Source organism: Tinamus guttatus, unplaced genomic scaffold, assembly GCF_059628265.1.
Source record: "Tinamus guttatus ecotype Peru unplaced genomic scaffold, ASM5962826v1 Tinamus_guttatus_pri_ptg000125l, whole genome shotgun sequence".
Lineage (NCBI taxonomy): Eukaryota > Metazoa > Chordata > Aves > Tinamiformes > Tinamidae > Tinamus > Tinamus guttatus.
Window position 1 is genome coordinate 2,156,386 of NW_028288659.1, and position 25,183 is coordinate 2,181,568.

Consider the following 25,183-nt stretch of genomic DNA (forward strand, 5'->3'; position numbering starts at 1 on the left):
AAAAGAAATGACTGAGATACACCTATCTGAGGGAAGGGCTGGAAATTTGCCCTGCTTTGGAACAGTTTTCTCAGAAATAGCAATTTTTTAATAATTTTGTTCATTTTTAAAAATTTTTAATTTATTCACATATATATGAATAAAATGCACATATATGTAAATAAAAATCAGGTGAAGAGGTGAAGAACTTTTGCAGGAGATGCACAGGAAAAGCAGTAGATGATGTTTAAAGATTTGAGGATGCAGCAACAAATGCCATATCTGTATTTAAGTCGTAGTGTTGCAAGTTTGCGTTCATTGGATAGAGCAGCTTCCAAGATGCAAAGTGCTTCACAGAAGAAATATTCTGAACTTTTAAAAAGAAGCATCTTTGCCCTTGTGCCGATGGTAGGAGGCAGACCCTTCTGAAGATGGATCCATATTTGGTATGTGTTCTTAATTGCTCATTGCTTACCAATTAACGTGTTCCATATGGGACTTAGGCACAGGGAAAATTCACCTTTGATTAGTAAGCAGCTACCCTGAGATGGCTTTCATTCCATTTGTGCTCTGTGTGGGCTGCCAGATTTCTAGAAAGCTGGTGGTATATGAAATACTGTATCCTTTGTTGGGTGGCTTGCCCTGTGAAAGCATCTCTTCGAAGGCAGTTTGTGAAGAGAGGGAAAGATTTAGATGTGGTATAATACTGAGTAATAAGAAACCTTAAATGTTATTTGAGGGAAGCAAACATCTTTTATGCTTTTTTTTTTTAATTGATTCTCCATACTGAAGCTTGTATTACTTTGTTTTGCGCTGCCTTATTTAAATGTACATAAATTTCTACAAATGCCAACATTGCCGATCATTATTGTAGTAAACTAATGATTTTTATTTTTCCTTTCAGCTGTTCCCAGTTAAGTTGCTTAAATAAGCCCTTTGCAGAGCCGGTTTCTGGTTTGCATTGCGTAGAAGCTGGCCAGTGTTCCAAACAGATAAAAAGGAAAGGAAATGAGGCAGCTGGAGGGAGTGCAGAGGCCTTTACAAAAGCAGGAGATGGTGCACTGCAAGACGTGGCACTATTGATCTGTGGTGAAAAGTGCAGTCTTGTGGTGCTATAGAAGGCATAAATCTTTACAGATTGATTTTATTTTCCTAATGTTTTTGGACTTTGACACTGATGTTGTTAGGTAACTTTTTTACATGTAATAACTTTACTCCCTTTTCTTGCACTGGTTTAGTTTTAATCAAGAGAAACTGAAAATACCTAGGCATAAGAGTTACTGAATGTGAACACTCAGTATTCTGAAATTTTCCTACTTCATGCACCTTATGATCAATGAGTATTCTTGCTCTTTTTTTTTTTTTTTTTTCCTTCTTTGAGACAAAGGCAGTTCTGTGATGTTACAAGCTTCAGTAGAATAAAGCTTTGATTTATCGAAATGTTCTTTGGCGAGTTTTCCCTACCTGACTTTATGACCTTATTAAGCGATAGAAGCAGTGTTGTTCCATGTCGTAGGCTGAAGAGCTCTGAGATGTGCTTGGAGTATTCCTGGATCTTCCGTGGCAAGCACCCCAGTTGCACAAAGTCTGTGCAGAGACGTGTCCCCTGCCCTCTCCCTGGTGCTCTGAAGGGTGCTCTGTGCATGTTCGCTCTCACTTGCGTGCCTTGCTAAATGAGCTGGCCGTGCTGGAACCAGCTTTTCCCGTGTGGGAAATTCTTGTTTCCATATGGCCTTGAGTGGATCCATGTTGTTAAATCCTGGTATTCATGCAGATTTTCTTTTTTTCATGCCCATCCTTGAATTAATTTGTTGTGAAATTAGAGGGAGTTCACTAGATTTACAAGTCTATCAGGATGATGTGTAAGAGATGAGATGTATTGAGGGTGGTGGAAGAACTTGCTCTTCTAGCATAATCCTGTTTAGGATTGTGCAACATGAAGCCTAGCCAGTTATAATACTTGCTTTCAATGGGAACAACTCAAAACACTCCCGAATGATTCCCCTGCTAATGTAGTTCCTGCTATATAAGCACATACTGAAGGATTGCTCTCTTGAGGTAGTTTTAGATGGGGCAGATATTGCCATGCAGCCTATTGCATAGAGAACCCCTCTTTGTTTCCAACTTTCACTTTTTACACTGTGATGTCCACTCAACATTTATCCGAATACTATTTTTTGGTGATCTTTATGCAGGCTACCAGTTACAACCCAGCCACTGGCTCCGTTTGCATTCCCTCACTGGCATGTTTGAGAGTGCTTTTGAGTGTGATTTTTGCCTCAGTCTGTCAGTTCTAGTCCATCACATGTCCAGCTGAAATGCATTTATTTTGGATTCCTGTGGGCTGGATATTGAGAGGCCTGGGTGTAACGTGCATTTTTTTTTTCTCCCCCTCCCTTTTATGGAACCCCCGCAAAAGTCTATAGAAGTTCCATACAGCTGGAATCAGTTTTTATGAAGAATATTGCAGTGCTGTTTTATTGGTATCAAAGGGAAAAACAAGCAGACCTCTTGTCATGGCAGGTCATATTGCTTGGAATACTTGGGCTGCTGAAGATGCTCCTCTTTCATAAATCTTCTCAGGATACAAGGAGTTTGATAAAAACACCAGAGGCTCCTTTCCTCCATAAGGCATCATTTTCAAATGATGAGTCTCATGTTACTGAAACATTTTCAGTAAACAAAGGGAAGTCAAATTCCTACTCTCACAGTGCTAGTTCTTGACATATCTAGAAATGGAACTAGGTTGGCATGGTGCTTGCTGGCAGCATCACCTCTCCTAATTGTATGATGAGACATTTCAGCTGATGCATCACGGTGCTCAGGATGCCTTTATTGGGTAGTATTTTCTTCTGTTTTGCAAAATGCCTTGAGATCAACCTTTCTGAGATCCAGGAGAGGAAGGAATGTTGAATCTGCTGTTCCACCACAAGCCTATTTCCAGGCTCATCCCAGATTTACTTCTCTTCTGTGGGTCTGACCAGCTAATGTCTGTCTCTTCTGCAGGCCCCAAGGGTGTTGCAAAAGGTAATACAGATTGTGTTTGATGCAGTTTTCAAGTATGCAGGCATGACTGAGGTATTTGTGGGTTTGGGACCTTCATCCCTTCGTGCAGATGAACTGACTGTTGCTTTCAAGGACAACCTTCTCATCCCACCCTGCATCCAGTGGTGCTTCTCCAATGGAGAGGGCTGCCTCGGAGTTCCACATGGACTCCTTTCACGCTTCCTTATGAATGATGTGAAGACATATGTATATTAGTGACAGGGTGAAATGATCGAGTTTTCTGTGGCTTGCTGGGCAGATCTGTTGTTCAAGTCTTCTCTGTATGATTTTAAAATAGATCTTAATAACACACGCCTGTTGATTTTGCAGCCATTTTTGGATTTCATTGTTCTTTTATTCTTCTGTAAAGACTTTTTTTTCCACAGTTTGTATGCCCAGATCTCAGGAAATGTCAGGCTCTACTTAGGTGGTTCGGCCAGTATCATTCTACAAGCTGCAGAGCCTTCATTAATACTCATTGGAAGATGTTTCTTACAGCTTCCAACCTGCTCCATTAATCTTCTAGGGAAGTACATTGTTATCATCTGGATATTCAGAGAAGTCTATTAAGGGCAGAAACACTACTTAAATTGTATAAAATAGTGTTTTTATAAACATGCTATAGCCTTGGAATGAGGAATGATCAGCAACTTAACCACCTAAAAAGCGCCTTGTAAACATCCTTGGTTAAAAGTAAATAAATGATGTGAAATAGCTTATAAAAGACCAAAATACAGAAATGGAAGAGAAATGCCCTCTTTACACCAAAGTTGAATCTCAGAACTCTTCCACCCTACCTGCCTTTTCTGAACATATCCAGGTAGTGCGTTGAAGACCTACTTGTTTAACACATGTTTTGCTGTTGATTTTTGATGTTTAGAACTTGAGATAAGCAGGGCTCCTGAGAAACTGGTGTGCCCAGAAGTCTGCGTGGCAGCAGAGCTTGGCCCGAGTGAAGTGCTGGTGAATCATTGCCAGGCTCAGTGGTGACAAGCAGAGGAAGCCTGATGTGTCCTGCCAATGGCCAGTGTCAACAGTGAGTCATAGATACAAGGAAAAGGATGCAACTAGATTTCAAGGGTTAAATTCTTTCTCAAAATAAATCATCTAATGTTACAGTAAGGCTAGCTGACTGGACAGTACTAAGGCTAGCTGGCTGCTTCTTAGCAAGATTAAAGTATGTTAAATGTCCAGATGCCCTTTTGTCTTAGTATGACTGAATTAGGACATGCAGATTTGTGTCAAGGATTTTTTTTTTTCCCAGAGAACTAGGAAAGAAATCTTATATTAGCAACATGCTTGAACTATCATATTTACCTTTAAAAGAGATGCTAAAGGGATTGTCGTAAGGGGCAAGGAGATGCTAAGTGATTACCAAGATGATGCTTGCAGAGAAATAAAACTTTTTATTAGATCCACTGTGTGGCTGAGAAAGAACAAACAAACTTTTGTAGTCAAAATTTCATTTTTTTATTGGAGAAGGGGCAGAAGCAGCAGCTCTCAGGTTAAGAGCTGGTGAGCATTGCTTCTCTGAGGAATGACACTCAGTTTCAGTGTGCTGAACAGTATCAGCGGATAAGGAGAGGATATTCTAGGGTGAGTTTATAACAGTCACTAACTTTTTCGAGTTATATGTGCCTGTGGCATAGTGAGGTTTAGTTGTGAGCATGGTATGGGGAAAAAATATAATATGCAGTGAAGAAATACTAAATTCTAAAAGTCATAAAATACCTAAAAATATTGTTTTTGTAGTACATAACCAAGATTAATCAACACATTTGTGTTGTGAATTGTGTGAATAACACATTTGTTATTGTGTACAGTTTCAAAGATGATACAAATGCAGCAACGCTTGAAGAAAGACTACTGTGCTGAAAGCTGCTTTCCTGCTATCAGTTGGTAGTTATCACTTGTCTGTACAACTTGTGCTCAGATGTTTAGGCAATTAGAGCTGTAATGTTTGTGCAAGCCTATCTCTATGCATTCTGTATCGTTCCCAACTTCATCTCTGGTGTAATGGCTTGACCGGCTGTTTCTATTGTGGGTGTATTTGTGTACATCGCAGTGTCAGCTGCTGCCTAAAGAACTGATCATCCAAGTTCAAGGAAAGCAGTGGTGGCAAAATGATATCACTGATTTTTGACTTATTAGAAAAGTGAGTGCATCACTTGCTTAGCAGTTCTCCAGTTTGAGGTGGGGGAGTTTCTTCTCGTTGTTTTTGGTTTTAAGTATCTTGGTTGAGGAAAGGCTGCATCCATGATTTTATTCCCCTGTTACACATTTCATTCTTTCGATACTTGCTGCTGTTTGAGGTTAAGAATCACTCTGAACTTGTTCAGTTATTCATTTCTTATATATTTTTCCCCATGCATTCGGCATAGTAGGCAGAAGTCACTTAGCACTTTTTTTTCAGCTGCTATCACTTAAATGAGTTGTCTTTAGATTAAATCTGTGCTGACTTCCTAGAGACAAGAATAGTAGATTAATCAAGAGGAACTGTTCTGTCCTCTCAATGTAAAACCAATCAAATAACAGATTTTCCTTTGGGGTGGCCTATCATGGTTACATTTATTGAGTGTGGCATTATATGAGGGTTTATGAACAATCTTTTTCTCAGAGGTAAAATCAAAACTTGAGCAATTGCTGCTTGTGACAGAAAGCATGCCTGCAGTAGAATACTGACTTCTCAGAGTGGCTTTTATTTTGAGAAGCAGAGGTGCAGATGAGGTGCAAAGAATGGCAAGACTGAGATATGTAATCTGTGAAGTTTGAAACAGCAAACATAAAGATGCTCTTCTGTGAAAAATGTGGTAAGTTGAAATCAGTGCTGGAAAAAGAGATAAGACTGTAGAGATCTTTTGTGTGTTCAGCTGGAACAGAGACAGGATTTGGAACCTGGTGAACTTCTACTTTCCAAGCAGAGCCTGCCTTCAGCTCCCCTGAAGGTGTGCAGGTTCTGTGTGCTTCTACCTAGAGACCAAAACGCTGCGATTTTCCAAACTGAGCACTGCCTGCTCCGAGACAGTGCTAGGCCCTGCTGTTCTGGATGCTGATGGGAGCAGGGAGCTTTCTCAGGGAACATGTCTGTCCAGCTGTGCGTGTGGCAGCTGTATTCAGTACCTAGGGACTGAGCAGGAAATAATCCCATGACTATATATGTTACAGTATAGCCATTTTGTCAGCTGGCTTTGTTACTGAAGCCAGCTATTATGTATGTAATTATTGGTTTACATAAAACTTTTATACTGAGGTACAAATGTAAAAACAAAAACAAAACAAAAAACAAACAGTTAACTTGAGGCAGTACAAGATGGCAAATACATATCTAGTTCTCTGAAATGGTGGATGTTTTGGAAACCATGTTGCACAGTGCTAGGTGCTTTGGGGCTTGATCAGGGGGACCAATGAATATGCTTTTTCCAAGAATTAAGGATGCTTCATTTCAGCCCTAAAATCTGTATGTAGTCTTCAGACAGTCTCTACAGCAAGGGTATTGAATATTTGTCTTTTAAGAACTACCCAGAGAGGTTGTGGAGTCGTCTTCTCTGGAGATCTTCCAAACCCACCTGGATTCCACCCTGTGCCACGTGCTCTAGGTGACCCTGCTGGAGCAGGGGGGCTGGACTAGATGATCTCTAGAGGCCCCTTCCAACATCAGCCATCCTGTGTATGGTTCTGTATCTCAAGGCTCTGTTACTAACTGAGAGTGTTTGATAAGTAAATCAAATATAGATGTTAGGCAGAATCTAAAAGGAATGTAAGAATTAAGAAACTTGGGATTGTGGGCTTTTTTTCTTAGTAATATGTTCAGAGCTTCTGTGATATACAACTTCAGTCTGGTGAAGCTGATCTAGGCATCCATTTTGTCTGAGTGGGGAAAAAAAGACAGGGCTATTAAACTCTGTTACATTTTTACTTTTTCTGTTTCAGTACTAATGAGTAATGTTTACAAAGGCTAAGCGAAAGTGGGACAGGAAGGGGGAGAGCAGGCAAATGGGATTGTTTTCCAGGCAAAGCACAGGGATTTATGCTGGTGTGCCTTAAACATTTTCATTTTAATAAATGTCACATTTGGCCTTGCAAACTTTCACTGGATTAAAAAATTAATTCTTCCCAGGTCCCAGGTTATAGCTGACAGATGAGGTGAATTCAGAAGCTTCAGAAGCTACTTTCTTCTGTCTCCTGGAAGTAAAGCCTGTGACACCGGACGGATGAGCCCTACAGGTCCTCAGCCCTTACAAGCACTTTTAGATTTTTTTTTTTCCTTATTTCTGAATTTACAGACTCATATAAAACATGCAGCTCTGGGATTAAAATCCTTGTTCAAACACTTGTGCCATGCTTCAGCTCTTGCCAGAGATGACGGGTTGGCAACTGGAGCTCACAGCATGGAAATCCCTTCTCTTCTCTGTCTCTGGCTGTTGCTCACTCAGGTGCATCAACAGGTCAAGATGCTTCTCGGAATCGTTTTTAGATGAAAACGCACTTGTTTACAAGGTGGTTTGCATAAATGCCTTTGAACTAGTGAAAAAGATCAGATTGTATAGCATGTCTACCCATTTTGTCTCTTTTTTTACAGATCTTGAACAATTATGTATTTTCAGTTTGATACATAAAGAAGCCAAATAGATCCTGCTCAGTCGTGCTGCAATAAAGCTAAAAGCATTGCAGGCTTCCTGAATGGTCAATTAGGAATGATTCATTAAGTAGTTCCTGAAAAGGTTTATCAAGCACCAGTATTCATTCAGTGAGAAATATAGCTTAAATGTTTTTGTCAATGCAGTTTTTACTGTGTGTCCATTTTGACTGATAGATATTGGTGTTGATAGTTTCGTATTGATGACAATGTATGCAGAACTCCTTTCTATTCTTCTCTATTCTCCTCTAATTCTCAGTGATGTGCAAGATCAGAGAAGATAGTTTTAAAGCTTTTCTATAACAAAAGTTCTTTTAGCTTTCAGTCCTATTGCAGAAGTCCACCTTACCTTCTGTTTGATTCCTGCTCTAATCAGAAGCATTCCTATTGCTTCCTGAAAACTCAACTTAATTGCACCTTGAGTGGCTTGAGTATTGCCAGGGAGTTTTGCCTCTTGCTTTGGAAATTCTCGTACCTGGCAGAAAACCCTCTTCTGAATGAGGGGAAAAAAAGTCTGTATGGGTATTTTATTTCAGTCAAAAATTCACTGACCTTTTCATAATGAAAATCCATGGCTTGTGTTTCTCAGGCACCACTTTTCTCAGGACCACTTTTAAGGTCCATCTTGCAGTAACTTTAATGCTTTCTGTTCTGGACGGTCGTGCTAGCTCTCTTCATTTCCTTAGCTATCCTAATTGTTCTTTGTGCTTTCTCACCACTTAGAGATTGAACTCCTTCAAGGGGGTATTGGGTTTCCTCTTAAAAAGGACAGAAACACCCATAGAAGTTAGTGTAAGATGATGAATTCTGTCTTGCTGTTAAAGGTTTCCTTTAGCTGCTGTCATTTCAGCAAGGGGTAAATTCCAGAGTATTAACATCAGAGGAACATCTATGTGTTCTTTCGCAGGGGCAGTGATTACTAGAGCCATATTCTAAATTCATCCTGAAATTCCAGTAGCACAACAGCTCTGTCTGACTTTCTAAAGCTATATTCAGCATAAGGGACTTGACCTACCCGGAATAGACATTTTCAGGTACCTTTCTTTATTAGTGTGGCTACACAGTATTTCAGTATTTCACAGTGTACAGCTGAGAAGGTAGAATGTATAGCATCAAAAAGCCACAGGTTTAAAAAAGCCTAGTGAAGCTTTGCATGTACTGTTCATTGCAAATTCTGTTACAAATACGGAATTCTCTTTTCTTCTCCCTTGCATTTCTGAAAGAATGAGAAAAGTTATGAAGATGGAACAGGCACACAAGTTTTATCTGTTTGGCAGGAAGTCTGCAATTGCTCCATTTTGAGCTTAAAACAAGCAGAATGCCTGCAAGTGCTTTTCCAGGAAACTTGCTTCATTTTCTCCAGATTGTTGGTGAGATGGCAAATGTTAGAGGACGCAACGTGTACAGTTATGTGCAGGACAGAAAGCAGTTAGGGAGGTGATCTTTGTATTAGAGAGACTATGAACATGTAAAGAAAGAGTGAAAATATTACCATGATGCAGCCAAATCAGTGCTGACTTCTTGTGGAGAAGTGGGATGGTGTGTTGGGCCCACACAGGAGTGTTTCTTAGCACACACTTAGGTGTGTTTCTCGGTACTCCTAAGTCAGGTCTGTAAGTTGATTTTTGCCTCGCAAGGACAGCACCCCACCAGCACAAGGAAACTTAAACCCAGGACACGTTCTCCTCACTCCCTACGCTTTTATTCTTCCCTGCCTCCCATTCCAGCCCTTGGCCACAATGAGTTCCCACCACGTTGCTTGGTGCAGGCTGCTCAGCACACGATGGGCCAGACCGGCAGAGTAGCTGGGAGGCAGCAGCTCCCCTTTGCTGTTGGGTCTTTGCTTGCCAAAGAGCGATGTTGTGCAAAACCTCCGCTGGCAAGAAATCTTCCTGTGTCGTATTCAGGATGAGGTCTCAAATGTTGCCCTTGTTCTATGATTTGCCAGGATCAAGTCCCTCACATGGTTTTCTCACATTTCTGGTCATATCTGGTCGTTTGGTATATTTCTTGGTGAATGAAATATCTGAAAAGAACACGCTAAATTTCGTTGTTACCAGGTTGCTCATAACCCATCTGCCCAGAGTTCAGTTTGGCTGGGCTAGCAAATCTTCAGTTTCTCGAAGTGGGCAGCTGAATATTAGACTCTCAGTATTTCATCTGGTCTGTAGCTTAAGTTCTGGATACAATGCTTTTTATTAAACTTAACATAGTTTGGGAACTCCTTATTCTTGTCACCTGTGGAAAGTATTTCCTAAACCAGCAGCAATGACACAAGTTAGGACAGAATACCTCTCTGCTGTGCTCCCTCATCTGCAGTCTGTAAGCAGCGGATTGATCTTGAGATCTTCCAGTGTTGCTTGTGCCCCAAGGATTGCAGGTTGGCAGGAAGAACGAAGTCGTGTACTTACTTGCAGTAGATTGCTTGTTATGTGTTGCTGTGTTTGGGCAAGCTTCTCCCTTTTTTACGCCCTTACGTGGGAAGAATAGGGTTTGTGCATGCAGATATAGATATTCCAAATGTTTTGGTCTCCTTCTTGAGGGTTTCGTGCACGTGTGCATTGATGTCTAGGCAATAATCTCTCTAAACTAGCTAGTATAAGAGAAGGTCTAGGTTTGGGGTGGGAGGCTGGAGGAAGGTGATGTGGATAAAGCACTGAACAGCTTTCTTGTGCATCAACTTTTCCTATATTAATCTTCCATTATCAATCACTAGCTACTTTTTTCTGTTTGCAAGTTGCTAGTTGATGTGTGCACATATCCTGGAAAATACTGAACACAAGATCAAAGGTTGTTAGCAGAGCACCTTTTATCTTGCATTGATTTTTTTCATCAGTTAATGGAAAGATAGATTTCCTGACCTTCTTAATAGAGGCAACTAAAAAGAATGTTTTTGTTAATCTATTAAAAAATGGATCATGTTTCACATACATGTTCTTAACTTGAAAATATTGGTCATTTTACATATCTGAATACTAAGATTCTGCTTCCCTCCAGTACCATAATAACCTCAAATTCCTTTCATGGTACAGGAGATTCTCAAGAGCTTGATTTGGTGCTTATTCTATTCCATGTGAACCATGTAACTTTGGAAGTAATCCATCCTGTGGATGAAAACAGGTTCTAATGAAAATCTGTTGCACACACATGCAAAACAGCTTGAGACCAAATTCTGAAAGCTCTGTGTCATATCTGGTTCGAATACAGATTGGCCTGACATTCAGGCTGACTTTTTTTTACAGAAACTTTTTACATGAGGATCCATTCTTTTTGAGGTTGCGCTTGGTAGAATAGGTTTCTTCACCTACACTCTGCCTCCCCGTGAACAGCAATGCAGGGATGTGGATGTGGTTTGTTTTTTCTTCACTCTACTATCACAAAGATAGTATATTGGGATCAAGAAATTGCCCAGTTGCAAATGCTGGGAGAGTACACTGGAAAAATATTGCTATATATATGTACACTCTCTTACAGTTTTCCTTCTGGCAACTTTGATTTCATCTTGCTCTGTCCACTGTGTCCAGTGTGGCCTATATCCTTGTGTTTTACATGACTCAGAGTGACAGATTTATTTTTCTTATCCATCAAAGATGGTTTCTGGCCATGAAAAAAGCCAGCTCTGCTAAATAAAGTGAATCCTGACACCTTCTCTTAGAAGTCTTGATGATTTGTTTGGCTTATCTGTTGTTGATCCTTTTTTTCCAGCAAAACTGTAGCTTTAAAAAGCTGAAATGGATAGTTGAGGGTACTCTCTTCTTACCTTTGTTAGTGATTTGCTCTAGATGTCACAATTTTAGCCATGGGAACAAAAACATAAAGAAAATATCTTGAACAGAGATCTTCCCCATATTAACTGACATGTTTAATAGGTGCCTCTAAAGACTGCTTTATCTGTTGAGCTTCTAGTTCTGTCCATTTAACTGTTTGCTCTTTCTGATGGTCTCAGTTTCCTTTCGCTGATACAGAAAAACACAAAGGAAACCCCAAACTGGAATAGGGCAAGCTCCCTTTTTCATTTGCAACACTAGAGATTAAAACTGCCCTCTTCAGTATATCTGAAGATTCTGGGCAGCGATAAGCAGCTGGCAGATATAAGTATTACATCTGAGATGATTCAACTAGGAAATTTTATTCTCAGCCTTCTCTTGTTAACCAGGCAGTTTTTATCCCTTACTGCATTGTTTCTAGTTTTTATTGGTATTACGTGGAGGAAAATAAAGTTTGTGTAAGCAGGGAGCCATATTATTCACAGCTTTTGAGAAGTTTAAAGTTCTGGGAAAGAAAAAGATATTCTGCACCATTTTAAGCTTTTCAGTATAGTTACCTGGAGTCCTGTGAGTTTGTGAGGTTACTTCTATGAGAGGCCGGGGGCAGAACTTGGGATGCTACTGGGCCGGATGGACCTACGTTCACAGCTGCTGCAGCACAGTGCCCCTGTCTGGTTCTCCTCTCCCCTGCCTGTGTTTGTGGACGTCCCAAACTAGTCTGGGGAGCATTGCTGTAGAACAAGGACTTGATAACTAACTCCATTGTTTCTTAGGCAGTTCTCACGATAAATGTTTGGTTCATCCTTCCATTCGATGACAGAACTGCACTCATCTTCAAACCTGGGGCCTGTTACTTTTGTTACCCCTCTGAGAGGGCATTATGTTTATTAGACAGAAAGATGATCACTGTGATGTTCAGATTAAGGCTTGCAGCAGCAGAACTTGCACTTTGCAGGCGCTTGTTTGAATCCCTTTTTTGTAACCATACCATTCTATATTTCCCTCCTGTTTGTGTAATGCATACAGTTGTGCCAGGAATCTCAGTCATCTTCAGCTATCTTCTGTTTCATGAATCCAGAGATATGCGGTACCTTCTTGCTTTTTCCTATGGAAAACACTGTGAAATTAAAGTTTGGAGTTAGCTGATGTAGAATATTATTCAGAGTTACAAATAACACTTTCATTTTCTTGTGTGACAAACAGCACACATCTTGCCTTCAGTATCTTCCTGTGCTGTTTTTAACTCCAGCTCTGGACCCTTATATCACAGAGTGTATCATTGAGCTAGTCAGTTAGAAGGGTGAGGGGCAAATTGGCTTGGGTGAGAAAAAACATAGCTTTAGAAGCAGAAAATTAAAATTATGTTTCTAATATCAGAATATTTCTATTTATGTCCCTTCCTTTCCGTTTTCAGGGTTCTTCAGAGTTGTCCGAATGGAGTTTACAATTTTCTAAGTCTCTTTGAATTAGTACTCTAGGTGACAGGAGCAACAACTCCCTGTCTCTTACAATTTTTAAGCCATCAAATTAAAGTATTTTAGATACTTGATACCTATATGTAGACACAGAAACAAATGTCAACTATCTTCAATTATACTGAGCAAGAATATTTTATTTGTTAATGCTGATTATTGTCTCATGAGATTATCTGTCATCTGTTCTACTTCTACCAGTTTCCACTAAATAAGATTTTGTGAAGATCTTGCATTATATGTTTTATTGCTGTGGATAGATCAAGAGGCTTGTACAATGGTTCTTCAGAATAATCATCTGGGAGTCAAACCATGTTTGTCAATGAACTCATGCTTTTGGAGGGACGTGCTATATGTTTATTGATGGTTCTGTCATAGTTGAAAATCCCATGTTCTCAAGGTTTTGTTCAAGTAGGGAGATGTTGGTCACTTCTGTCATCTAAAGTGGCAGTAACTCTGTGCTGTCACAAATGACCACCACCATTGCTCAGTGCTGATTCTACAGATTAATTATTGCCTTAACAGTGTGTCTAGTTCCTACGGGGCAATCCACAATATATTTCTGCAGAAGCTGGGCCTCTCATTTTGTAGTGTGACACTATACAGTCAGATCACTGCTCTTACAGATCTTGGGAGACTTCATGGAGAAGGAGCCTTCATTGTGGTTGTGCTCTAGCTCCTGGATTTTAATCCAGCTTTGGAGAGTGTGGCTTCGGAGCTGGTCTCATTCAAAGTATAGCACCGCCAATTTTATCTGTCTGCAGACTGAGTAGAAAACACTTGTGAGCTCAAGGTAAGACTGTTAGAAGTACCCACAGAAGGAGTATGTAAGCCATGCACTCCCTTCTGCTCCCAGCTGCAGGCAAAAAAAAAAAAAAAAAACAGTAACTGGAAAGCAACTGCTTCTCTCTTTCTTCTATCTATCTATGGCCATGAGTTCTCAAAGGTATCTTAAAGTTGCTGTTTACCACTTAAGAGTGTGTTGTAATGAGCTGCAATTCTAGCTTTCTGTTGGAGGTTTTCACCTCTCTCTGTGCTGTCTTATATGATTCATGCAGAGCCTTATGCCTAGGCTGCATAAAAAATGGTCGTTTGGGTCTTCAGAGCTGGAGGTGGCAGGGAACGTTTCCCCAGCAGATTGCCGAGCTGCAAGTTTTCCCTTTTTTCCCTTCCTCAATGATTCACCAGCAAGATTGTAATGCCACAGACATCAGCCTCTGAGAAATAGAATTTACAAATTTGTCCAAAGAATGGAGGCCTGAGTTTTTGTTTATTCTCAGCCACAATTCTAGATCTTTCTAAACATAATTTATTCTGTGATATCTTTCTCTTGTTCCTTGCAGGAAAACATAGGATTTCCTGAGAACTTCTAAAAATGTGTTCTAATAATGAGATGCCTGTTCTCAGGAAAGGTGAGGGGTACTTAGCATAAGCCAGTTTCTGCAGTCCAGGGTCATACTGCGCTGAGGCTCAAAGTATGTGAAATGTAGGTGCTAGGGAAATTTGCATGATAAAAATGCTCTTTGTAACATGCTAAGCTGCTATTGTAAGTGCACCTTTGGAAATGCAGACATACGGTAGCTGGAGCTAAATGGTATGACTTGGAAGGTTTTTTTTCCCCTTGTATGTTCCTGCCACCAAAGCTATTTGTGATATCTGCTGGAGAGCTCAAATTGGTTCATACCTTAGGCAGCCAGAGAACTGCCAGAATTATATTCATAGTTTAAAAACTCAGAGCTAAACTGTTGTTTTCAGGACTTCACTAGATCTGCCTATGTTCAGTCAGAATTTATATGCTTATCACACAGGTGCACAAATTTCTTCAGAGTAACTCATATTTTACAGTGCATCAGGCATTCCACAGTAACTGTTCTTAGACAGCAGTTTTATTCTTTGAAATTGAAGCTATCTTGCCTATTTTTTTTCCAGAATAAACTGCTTCATGCTTACCATAGGTAAAATTCTGCGTATGGACGCTTACCATTGAATAATTGATGTGCTCTATATTACCTTGCAGCCTTTTTAATGCACATACCCATATACTTAGTTTAAGGTGATATGCATTGCAATTTTGGGTTTTTTTGTGGCTCTAAGTTTATTTGGTTGCTTCTGATCTACTTTACTTTTAGAATTTGAATTCATTTGTTTTTTGCATAGACAGGGGAGATGTAATTGGGCATCTGCATAGTGCTCCCTCAAACCAAACGAATTATTTTGTATGAGTCTAGTTCAGCTGACAAGTGTATTACTGACAACTTAAGCTCTTTATCTATAGCATTTTTTTATCATCTTGCCCTTCTGCTGGCTCAGAGATAATGCAATGTAGAGTCGTTTTAAAATGCAAGAAAATTTCTGCAGCTTTCACAAATTAAATCCTATTAAAATCATAGCTATATTTTCGATCTAAAGCCAAACACTATAAAAATCACACATTCATTTCCATTCAAATAAGGTCTCGAAGCCCCGATCCATCTTACAGAGGATTGAAGCGTTTTTGGAGTCGGCGAGTTCTGTTTCGTCATGACTCTGCTGGACACCTGACATTGGCCCTTTTCTTAGCTCCCTTGCGTGGGCTGCAGCTGAATGTCAGCAGGGCCTCCCTCGGCCAGCCAGGCCTTGGCGTCTGCTGCGCGTTCAGCAGAGCCTATTTCCCAGAAACGCTGCCAAAATGTTAACTCTTTAAGGTAGGAGGTTTTCCCTCCTGCTTCTGCCTTCGCTGGCCCTTGGTGACCAGGTGCTCTCCTAGCAGTTGACACGCGACCACATTTGAGATTAATGCTGCTCATCCTCTTAGAGATGTTCGCAGTGTTATAGTTGCGAGGAACACCGAAGTAATCATCGTAATGCAAGAGTCACGGTTGTATGGGCAGCTTCCTGGCAAGAAAACAGGGCACTCAAGGTCCCCTGTAGAGACCATCCTCTTCTGGTATTGTCTGTACATTTGAGGGAAGACCTTATTAGATCTGCTGCTGTAAAATACATGGCATTTATTGTATCTTATATTTTCAGAATTGCAATAATGTAGTCATAATGATCTAAGGACAAAAGTAAGGCCATGCTTGTAGGTAGAGGTGAGTCCATCTATTTAAGACCTTGAAGGGCTTGTGTAGCTGAAAGCTTGTCTCTCTTTTTCAACTACAGATGTATCTGGCGGACTGAAACGGCTTATGTCAACATATAAACTGTCATCTTCAGAAACCTACTTCTTTGTTCAGTTATTATAATGAATCTCAGTTTCTTCCTTTATCCTTTATTCCCAGGTTGTATCCTGAGCACTAAATGCAGCAATATATGATAAGTTGTAATAAATGCAAAGCTGTCCTATGTCTTTCCAAGCATTTACTGTTTTCTCCATGAAGAACAGCTTGATGGCTGAACAGACTTGCAGGATACTGCCGGAGAGATGTACATCATGGAGCTGTCATCCAGTACAGGATGTACTGGCAAGGAAGGTTAACAGTAAAACCAGTAAATTTTCAGTAATTAAGTTTGTCAGTAATAGTTTTAGGAGATAAAATTTCTACCAGGAAAAAAATGTCTCCCCTTCCAGACTGGAATTTCTGATTAAGACTTAAACAGGTGAGATGATCTCAGCCCTTTAGCAGGAAACAGTTGGCTGGGGATGCTCACTGGAGTGTGGGAGGTGCATGTGGGCATCTGGGCCAGTTCAGACCAAGATTTTCAGCCTGGATTCCAGCTTCTCAGGAGAACATGCCAGCTACCACGCTGCTTTTCTATAGAGTTTCTATTTCATATCTTTCTGATGAAACTCCTTTGCTTTATATAGAATATTTATACCACCAGAGAGTGAGACTGCTTTATGGTACCCGGATGTTGAGATGTATGCTCAAAAGGCCAAGCCAATGAATATTCAGGTACTTACACAGAGAAGAGCATCTCTTGATCCCTCCTGTAAGAAGCTCTTGAGTAGATTTCTGGCTTTAGCCTGGATGGAGCTCGTTGGGAATTTGTGATAGTGGTGAGTAGGAATTTGAAACTGGGTCTTATGGATTGGCACTGTGTTCAAACAGTGCATTAGGATTCTGGGGCAACCTTCCTTTTTTCCTTCTTCCCTTCCCTCACCCTGCTTTCTGTCTCATTAATTTGAGAGGCTCCAGTGTTCTCCCCACGTAAGAGGAGTGGCTTTGAAAAAAATAAAATCTTTGAGTTTTGTGGGATGCAAAAATGCTTCCCACCTCTGTGACACATTTTTGCAATACTATGTCATATAATAGTATGAAATGGTTTCCCTTGTTGCTGGGAGAGAGTAAGATCTTATCTCTGATTTTCCTGCCTGTTAAAAGGCATCTCTTGAATATAATGATTGTTTTTTTTTAAAAAAAAAAAAAAGAAAGTAATTAATTTTTTTCCAAAATTAAATTTCCCTGATTAACCTACTTCTTAGAATTTAAATCCAGGGGGAGCTTAAGGGGAACTTAACTACAGAACTGTTGAATGCCTAGGTGTGTTGCCTCTATTGCAGGAGCTGCCACACTAGTTTAGGCATTCAGAATTCCTGAATAATTTATGGTAGATAAAAAATAATTTAAGAGGTAGATATCTGATTGGGTAGTTACAAAGACGATCTCCTCAGTATGAATAGCCTAGGTCGGACAATTATAAACAAACACACACTTGCATGTTGGAACCTTAAACACCTTTAGCTGGTATGACAAGCTCTACCTTGAAGAAATGAGCATGTAAATCCTTTCTTTAATAAACCACAATTTAATCACTCTTTACAATGTAATCCTTTCCTTCAAATTCATGTTGATAGTAATGATTGCTTCCTTTTGATGTCAAATGTAGGTTAGAATACAGGCCTGGGGGGTAAGGTATCAATTAAATTCCCCCTCCTGTCTGAGTCTGTTCAAATCCACATCTCCCACTTCCTTTAAAATGATAAGATTATAAACATTAAATTAATTGGAAGTAAAAGTGTTCATATCTCTCTGTTCTTCTGTGCTCTACCCATTAGAATATGAAACCACGTTCTCTTTGGAATTCCCTGTCAGACCTACTGAATCTTTAAATATTTCATAATAGGAAAAAAAAGAAAAAAACTTCAACAAGGAGATGAAAAGAGCTGCCTGGAGCAGGATTCCCAGACTGAGGAGGTGGAGTGTTGTATCACCCTGGGAGTGCAAGAACAGGACTGTTTCAGGTCCCTGGTACCCTTTGTATCACCAATTGCATTCACATTGTGGCTTGGGAGCTCACCATTGCTGTTAAATGACCTGCCAAGGGGTGGGAAACCTGGGATTGGTTCCTCTTCGGCAAAGGAGAAAATTCAGCTGTGTCATTGGAGAGCAAGTTCTGTGCTCCTGGATGAAAGGCACCACCTGTCCCAGTGTGGAGCCATCAAACACTGATGTGCCCTGTGCAGGTACCCCAGGGAGAAGAGCACCTCACAGAGCCTGGGCCTGTACCTTCGGCCTTTCAGCATCTGTTACGTTATGCATGATCAAAAAGACATTTATTAGGGAACTTTTCACAAAAAAAAATAATCTTTGTTATTTGCAGATGTGACTTGGATTTGTAGTGAGGTTTACAGTACTGGAAAATATATGCAACCCTCCTGGAGGTCTGAAATAAGAGCAATAAGCTTCAAGCAAAGAAGTACAATCGAGTGAAATTGCTTTATTTTAACTGTGTTATCTGTATTGAACTATTTAAGGGAATGGCCACTGGTATCTGTTGAACAGAGGCACAAGTTACCAAGCTTAGTGGTATTGAAAGTATTTTTGCTTGTTTATTTCTACATAAGATGTTTTCAGCAGGATTTTTCAAGTTTGAATGAGGTCTCTAGTCAGGTCCTACAAATAAGATTAAGCATCGATGGCTAAGGTCACAAGAATTTGAGAAGTGTATTGCCTTTCTGGGATACTTACTGATTTAAAAGTCAAGTCTAAGAAATGAATGAGAAGCTGAGAAGTCTTACTTGCTGCTTATGAGGAAAATAGTTGTTTTCCTTTAAACCATGTGGAATAAAAGCTATTTCAACTAGAAAAAAAATCAATTCATTTATGATGCTGACTATTAAAAGGCATTGTAAAAATCACTTTGAAAGCAGAGGGGGGAAAAAAAGGACCACTTTGCAGATTGCTTGGATATTGGAAAGGAGTGGGCGTCAAAAGCATAGAATAATTTTCTGTAGCTTGTTTTCCTGCTACCTTGCACACAATGAAATTTGTTTCTTTTCAGCTGAGCAGTTTTGAGAACAGTGATAGAAATTCATAAGCACAGTACTGACCATTCCTCTCCCCCCACCTCTTTATTTTTCCCCTGGGAAACAGAATTTGAAGCAGTTGCTGACCATTTCTGTTGAGTATTACATAACTCTTAGTCTGACAGATTCCCATAAATAACATTTGTCACTGATGTTGACTTGTATTTCACAGAGTGTTTTCTGAATTATAGTTTTTGGTTCTTTGGCCCAAAGGTTGTATGGGGGCATTCCATGTGGGTAGTTTAGGGGGCAATAATTTCTCTGGGACTAAGCAAAACGGTGTTTTCCTGGGAAACCTGGATTGAGATTTCGCATCAGTTAGAATGGCAACAGTTTTAATAGAGGATCTCAGTCATGGTGATTTGTCCCATTTATGCTTATAAATAACCCAAGTTTGATTTTTTGAGACAACACTGAGTACAGGAAGTAATTTCATTTAGTAGATGATGTGGCTGTTGAGAAGCAGCTCCTTCCTTGCCAAGGAGAAAGGAAGTGCTGAAGAGGCAGTCTGTGGAGAGGCAGGTGGAAGCACATGGGAATGTGGTCCTGGAAGCAGCACGCAGCTGGGCTGCGTGAGTTGGGTTGCTCGACCACAAATTAACTCATGTGTGGAAATGCAAAATTATCTGTTGTCTTAAGAAATTCTCTAACTACCCTTGTAACACTGCTGGGTTCCCTGGTGTCCTTTAGGTACAGGTAAGGCAAAGGTTTTCATTCGTTCAGTAGGTTTTCTCTTCCAACTCCATCAACAAATGTGAATGGAACAGATCGGAGCAGCTCTGGCTGCATGGATGCACCCTGGCATGTTTGCAGCAGTGCTTTGGTGTTACAGCAGGGAGGTTGTGGTTGTCTGACGCACTTACCTTGACTGGTGTTTGGAAAAAATGACAATAAATGGAAATGAAATTCTTTCCAAAAGAAATGGATTCCCTCGAGGTACTTGTTTTCTTGTGTTGCTAATGCCACCTTAAAAAATGCCTGCTAAACCATATCCCTAAGCGCCTTGTCTACACGTTAAACTACACATTCGCTTGCTGTTACTCTCTCATTCTCTTTCTCTATTTTAAAAGACACTCCCATCACCAGAACGTGGCTCATAAACACCCTACCTTGACCCAGATATTATAGATGATGTTTCATTTTTAGTGCTGTAAGTGATGGGACACACAAGTGGTTTAGAGTCAGTCTCATGTGAATATTCATGTAAATATCTACAGATATTTATGTGACTATCTACAGATCAACATAGTTCATCTTGAAGCAAATTTCAGGAAAATTGATCACCAAAAGTTCAACAAAATTAATCCTGAACCTATGAGCATCCACCAATATATAAACACAAGGTAGTGTTAGGAAGACCCATCACCTAATATGCTTGTGCGAAGTTGTCATACAGATTCTATAATCTGAATTATTGTTTTAGATTAGCCGAATCAGTAATTGCCATGTATTTTTTTTTGTTAAAATAGATGAGAAACAATTAGAGCACTTTAACTCAGCCACGAAGCTGCCTCTTGAAGCTGATCTCACTTTGGTGATCACTTTGGTGATACCAGAAAAGGTAGTTCCCTCCTTTCTCTACCACCCCCGTGGCTGCACATTTCCAACCCTCCTGTGCCAGGATGAGTGTTGCTACAGACACACAATCCACCGCATCAGGACAAAGACTTCTTGTTTGCCTTTTTTTTTTTTTTTTCCTGGGCTGGTTTTCCACCAGGTGAAACTGGCAGCTGGGCCACCTGGGGACGGGCAGAGAGTTGGACTCGGCTCTCTAGTGGCCGTGTAGACTTAGCTCCGAGTTGATGGCAAAGGTGCTGCTTTTCTTTTTCTTCAGAGAAGCTCTTCGCAGGCCAGAATGCAGAAGCAGGGGAGGTGCTCAGTCTGGAGTTAGCACCTTTATGCATTCTTCCATAAAACCTCTAAAATAGATTAGATATCTGTCTTTCCTGCCTGTTGCCTTTGTGTAGGAATTCTAATAAATATATTCTTGATATAAGACTTCAGTTCAAATCTTCTTACATGTTTTCTCTGTACAAATATTATACTGAAATTAAATACTCAAATTTGTGTCAGACATATTCAGTTGGCACCATCTCTAGATTACAGACCTTAAAGTGTTGTCTCCTCCATCAAGCTTGATAATAGACTGATATAAAGCCTGACTTAACTAATGCCTCAGTCCTAGTCAGTAGTTAAAGTGACTATATTTCAAACACTGACATTTGCAATATAAAAGTAGATCCCCGAGAGCAGTCTCTGTGACCTGTTCACGTTGAGACCTAACTGTAAGCATCTGACACCCTCAAGAAGTGTGTAGAGGCATATAGCTCAGTGGATAGGCCATCCCTGGTAATCAGATATTTGTTCATATTACTTACATCTTACTCTCTTAATCTTTCTGTCTTACAGAGGAAGATAATGTTTACCCAAATATAATTTGAGGACTTTCTTTTCTCCAGAAAATCTGTCTTTCTTCTCTATTATTCTGCCATATTTACAGTCATTTAGAGGGGATTGAATGTCTCATACAAGTATAAATTACTCCTGACAATTTGATTGACTGCATGTTCTTCTTTGTAGGGCAATAGTTTCTGTAGTTTCCATTTTTTACTAAACCCCTCATACACAAAATTGCATGGTGTAACCATTCTCCCCAGTCAGTGTGTATCTAGCTATCTATAGGTGTTCTTATACTCCCTCTTAACATACTAAAATCTCTTCTCTAGGTCATATCTGCACAATGAGTAATATTAGTACTGAAGACCCCTGAGTTGTCATTGCTGCTGCCATTTTATTAGAGAATTCATAAATTCTGATAGTCATGGGTCCATGTGCTTTATCAAGGTAGTAGTTCTAGTCTGGGACTTCTCATAGAGCATGCTTCTTGCTTTTAAAGGATAGACTATTATATTTGAAGCACTCCAATTTTATCTGCCAACATTTTCCCGTTTTAAATGGTGACTCACTCAGGCTGGTGGAAGTGGGAGAGTAGCATGAGTAAGCACGTTAAGCAAATTTTACCAAACAAAGAAGGAGAGACTTGAAATTTTTTATAAAATAACCTCTTTCCTTCTCTAAAACGGGCATGAAGAAATTTTCTGCTTTCACAAAAGTACATTGGTCGGTGTTGTGGGTTCCTTTCAGTTGGTAGTCTAAGGGGGCTGAAGTGGCTCACGTTGTTGTCCTTTTTGTCCTTTTTTTTTTTTTTTTTTTTTTTCCGAAGGAGAGAGAATCATCTTGTTGTGTTGTTTATTCCTTTAGCACATGCAGATGACTATCCAGGCTCTCCAAGATGAGCTTCGGATCCAGCGGGACCTGAACCAGCTGTTCCAGCAAGACAGCAGCACTCGAACCAGCGAGCCCTTTGTGGCCGAGCTCACAGAGGAGAACTTCCAGCGCCTGCATGCAGAGCATGAGCGCCAGGCCAAGGAACTTTTTCTGCTGCGTAAGACCTTAGAAGAGATGGAACTGCGTATTGAGACACAGAAACAGACCTTAAATGCACGCGATGAATCCATCAAAAAGCTGCTGGAGATGCTGCAGAGTAAAGGTCTGTCGGCAAAAGCCACCGAGGAAGATCATGAGCGGACAAGGAGGTTGGCCGAGGCAGAGATGCACGTCCACCACCTGGAGAGCCTCCTGGAACAGAAGGAAAAAGAAAACAACATGCTGAGAGAGGTAAGCGATCAAGTTCTGGGTTCATCTCCGGTCTTCAGTTCTAGTTCTCCCTCTTGTCTCCCTCCCCTGTTCTCGCCATTGTTCAGCTGTAAGGAAAAAATTTTCTGTCTTCTCTATAAAGCTGTATGTTAAATTGCAGGCTTGTGAAATTAGTTCCTTTGTTAAAACTTCCTTATGTTTTCCTTGTGTGATGTTTTGGAGGGGTTGTGTTTCAGGTCCCCTTTTTCTCTTAGACCACATGTGAAGCTCTGGTAGTGAATCGTCACATGGACTGTAAATTCCTTCTTCTGTTCTATTTTGGATTGAGAGAAAGTAGCTACCTGTATTTAGGAGAGAGCTTAGAGAAATCTTTGCAGGAGTAATGGATGATTGCTCTGCAGTTTCCATGGAAACAGTCATCTTGCTGTGAAGGGTATTTGATAAAACTATTAGCTGTCCTGGATGCACAGCCAAAAAAAAAAAGATTACTTAAAGGGACACTGCTGCAAACATAGGAACCGCTTCCCCCTCCCTCTGGAATAAGAAAAGAATCCAGCCATTTTAATGGCATGGTGTGGTTGAGTTGTAAGATGGCAAGCATTCTTCAGCATTAGCATCCATAGTTAATGGTAGTATAACATAAGCTATGCACATTCTGCAAAGTGTACCTGAGTATCTTAGAAAAATAAATGCAAACAAATTAGCTGCTGCTTAGCCGGTGTCCTTGAATTCCTTGTCTTTGCTAAATGCGTTTGCCTCTTGTAGTTAACCAGCCTTCTGAGGCATTCTGATACTAATTTCTACAAGGCCAGTAGTTCAGCAGGTTTGTAAACAGGTATCTATGTTTATGCCTGCATTCACTAATGATAAGATTTTCCATAAAGACTATTTCATATACATCTGTAGATTGAATGTATGAAATAATAGCAACATATACAGGGACATTATGTGTGTGTGAATTTGATGACCTGTTCTGTGCATTGCATCTCTGTTTTGTGCTCCAAAACTTTCTTTGAACACTTGGTACATATGCGAGATATACAGCCCCTCTCTAAGAAAGCAGGGGAGCAAGATCATGCACAGAATGTTTTTGAGATGACTATCTGTAGCAAACTCTCAATGCATCTTACTTACGTTTTCTATGGCTCAACCCATTGTATTTGTGTTCTTACAGGCCATTTTATAAAAAAGCTAGAGCCCATTGCATTTCTGAGCCAGATTTAGGCCAGATTTATTTTTTTAGAGCAGTAATCTCTTGAGTGTCTGGAGTGAAGATAATACATTTTCAGAGTTCCTATACTACAGTTTTTCCTTTATTTAGCAACCACTGGTAATTCTGTTCCAATTCTTGTATCTATTTCAGGAAGAGCCCCAAATGACTTCCATTTGTTTCTGCTTTAAGTCCAGCAACATAAATGAAAAGCTGGCAGGAGATGTGTAGTTTTTTGGAATGAGGTTTCCTCTGCTTCTGCTACTGATGCATAGATGTTGAGAGATAAGAATTCTTGTTTCATTCACATATAGCTGCATATCATCTATAATTTACATCATAGTAATCTAAAAGATTTCCAGGAGAAGGTAGAGGTCATTCATTGATTTTGAAAGGACAAATACAGTTTATCTAATATGTTTTAAAACCAATTACTGCCTGCCACCAGCCCAGTTCTAATGCAGGGAGAGGAATAAGCCGGGTGTGCTGTAATTTGTAGCTCAAGCCATAGATTTGGTTTTGAATCCAGCCTTGAAGCTGAGGACCCTACCAGCCGTGGGGGCACAGTGCCTGTGCAGAGATGACAAACTGTCTCTGTACGGAACCGGGTCTCTTTTAGAACAGATTATTGGCACCAACCTGTTGTACTTGAGCTCAAGAACAAAGTGAGCCACCCAGGTACCTCTGCGTCAATCTCTGTCATGTGTTGGGTTCCACAAGGGAGGAGAAAATCAAGGGATGTTGTTGAACTGTAACTGACTGCCTTTGAAGCAAGTGTAAAGTTAGTAAACTAGTAAAGCTTATTACCTCAGGGTAGTATACTCAGAGAAAGCTTGTTCACCAACTTGCTCTGCCGGGAGATGATTCAGAGTTTCTATCAGCGTCACGTTCTTAAGTTTGCTCAGTGCAAATCCTCTTAGGTATATCTTAGGTGCATTACAATCCTCAGCTCATTTTCTATTGTGTGTTTATCTGTATTTCCACATTTTTAGGTTATTTTAGCCCTTTGCTATCACAAAACTAAATGCAGTTTTTGAGATGCCTTGGAGAAAGCCATCTACTTTATTTATAGTTCTCTGCTAGCATCCCCAGTATCTGCAAAGGAATGTCAGACCGTTCTCTAAATACTGCTGTTAAAGTAAGCACTGACTTTTCAAAGGGATTTCCACTTGCTGGGAGGGTCACCAC

The 25,183-nt window shown here is 40.2% G+C and overlaps 1 protein-coding gene across 9 annotated transcripts in view; it reads left to right on the forward strand.

Moving 5' to 3' along the window:
• The window catches only part of ERC1 (ELKS/RAB6-interacting/CAST family member 1), a 263,972-nt gene that overhangs the window by 20,746 nt on the left and 218,043 nt on the right, over positions 1–25,183 (forward strand). For all 9 annotated transcript variants that reach the window (XM_088521600.1, XM_088521601.1, XM_088521604.1 and 6 more), the window contains exon 2: positions 22,390–22,806. In XM_088521600.1, coding sequence (XP_088377726.1) covers positions 22,390–22,806 — 417 coding nt within the window. The remainder of the gene's footprint in view (positions 1–22,389; positions 22,807–25,183) is intronic.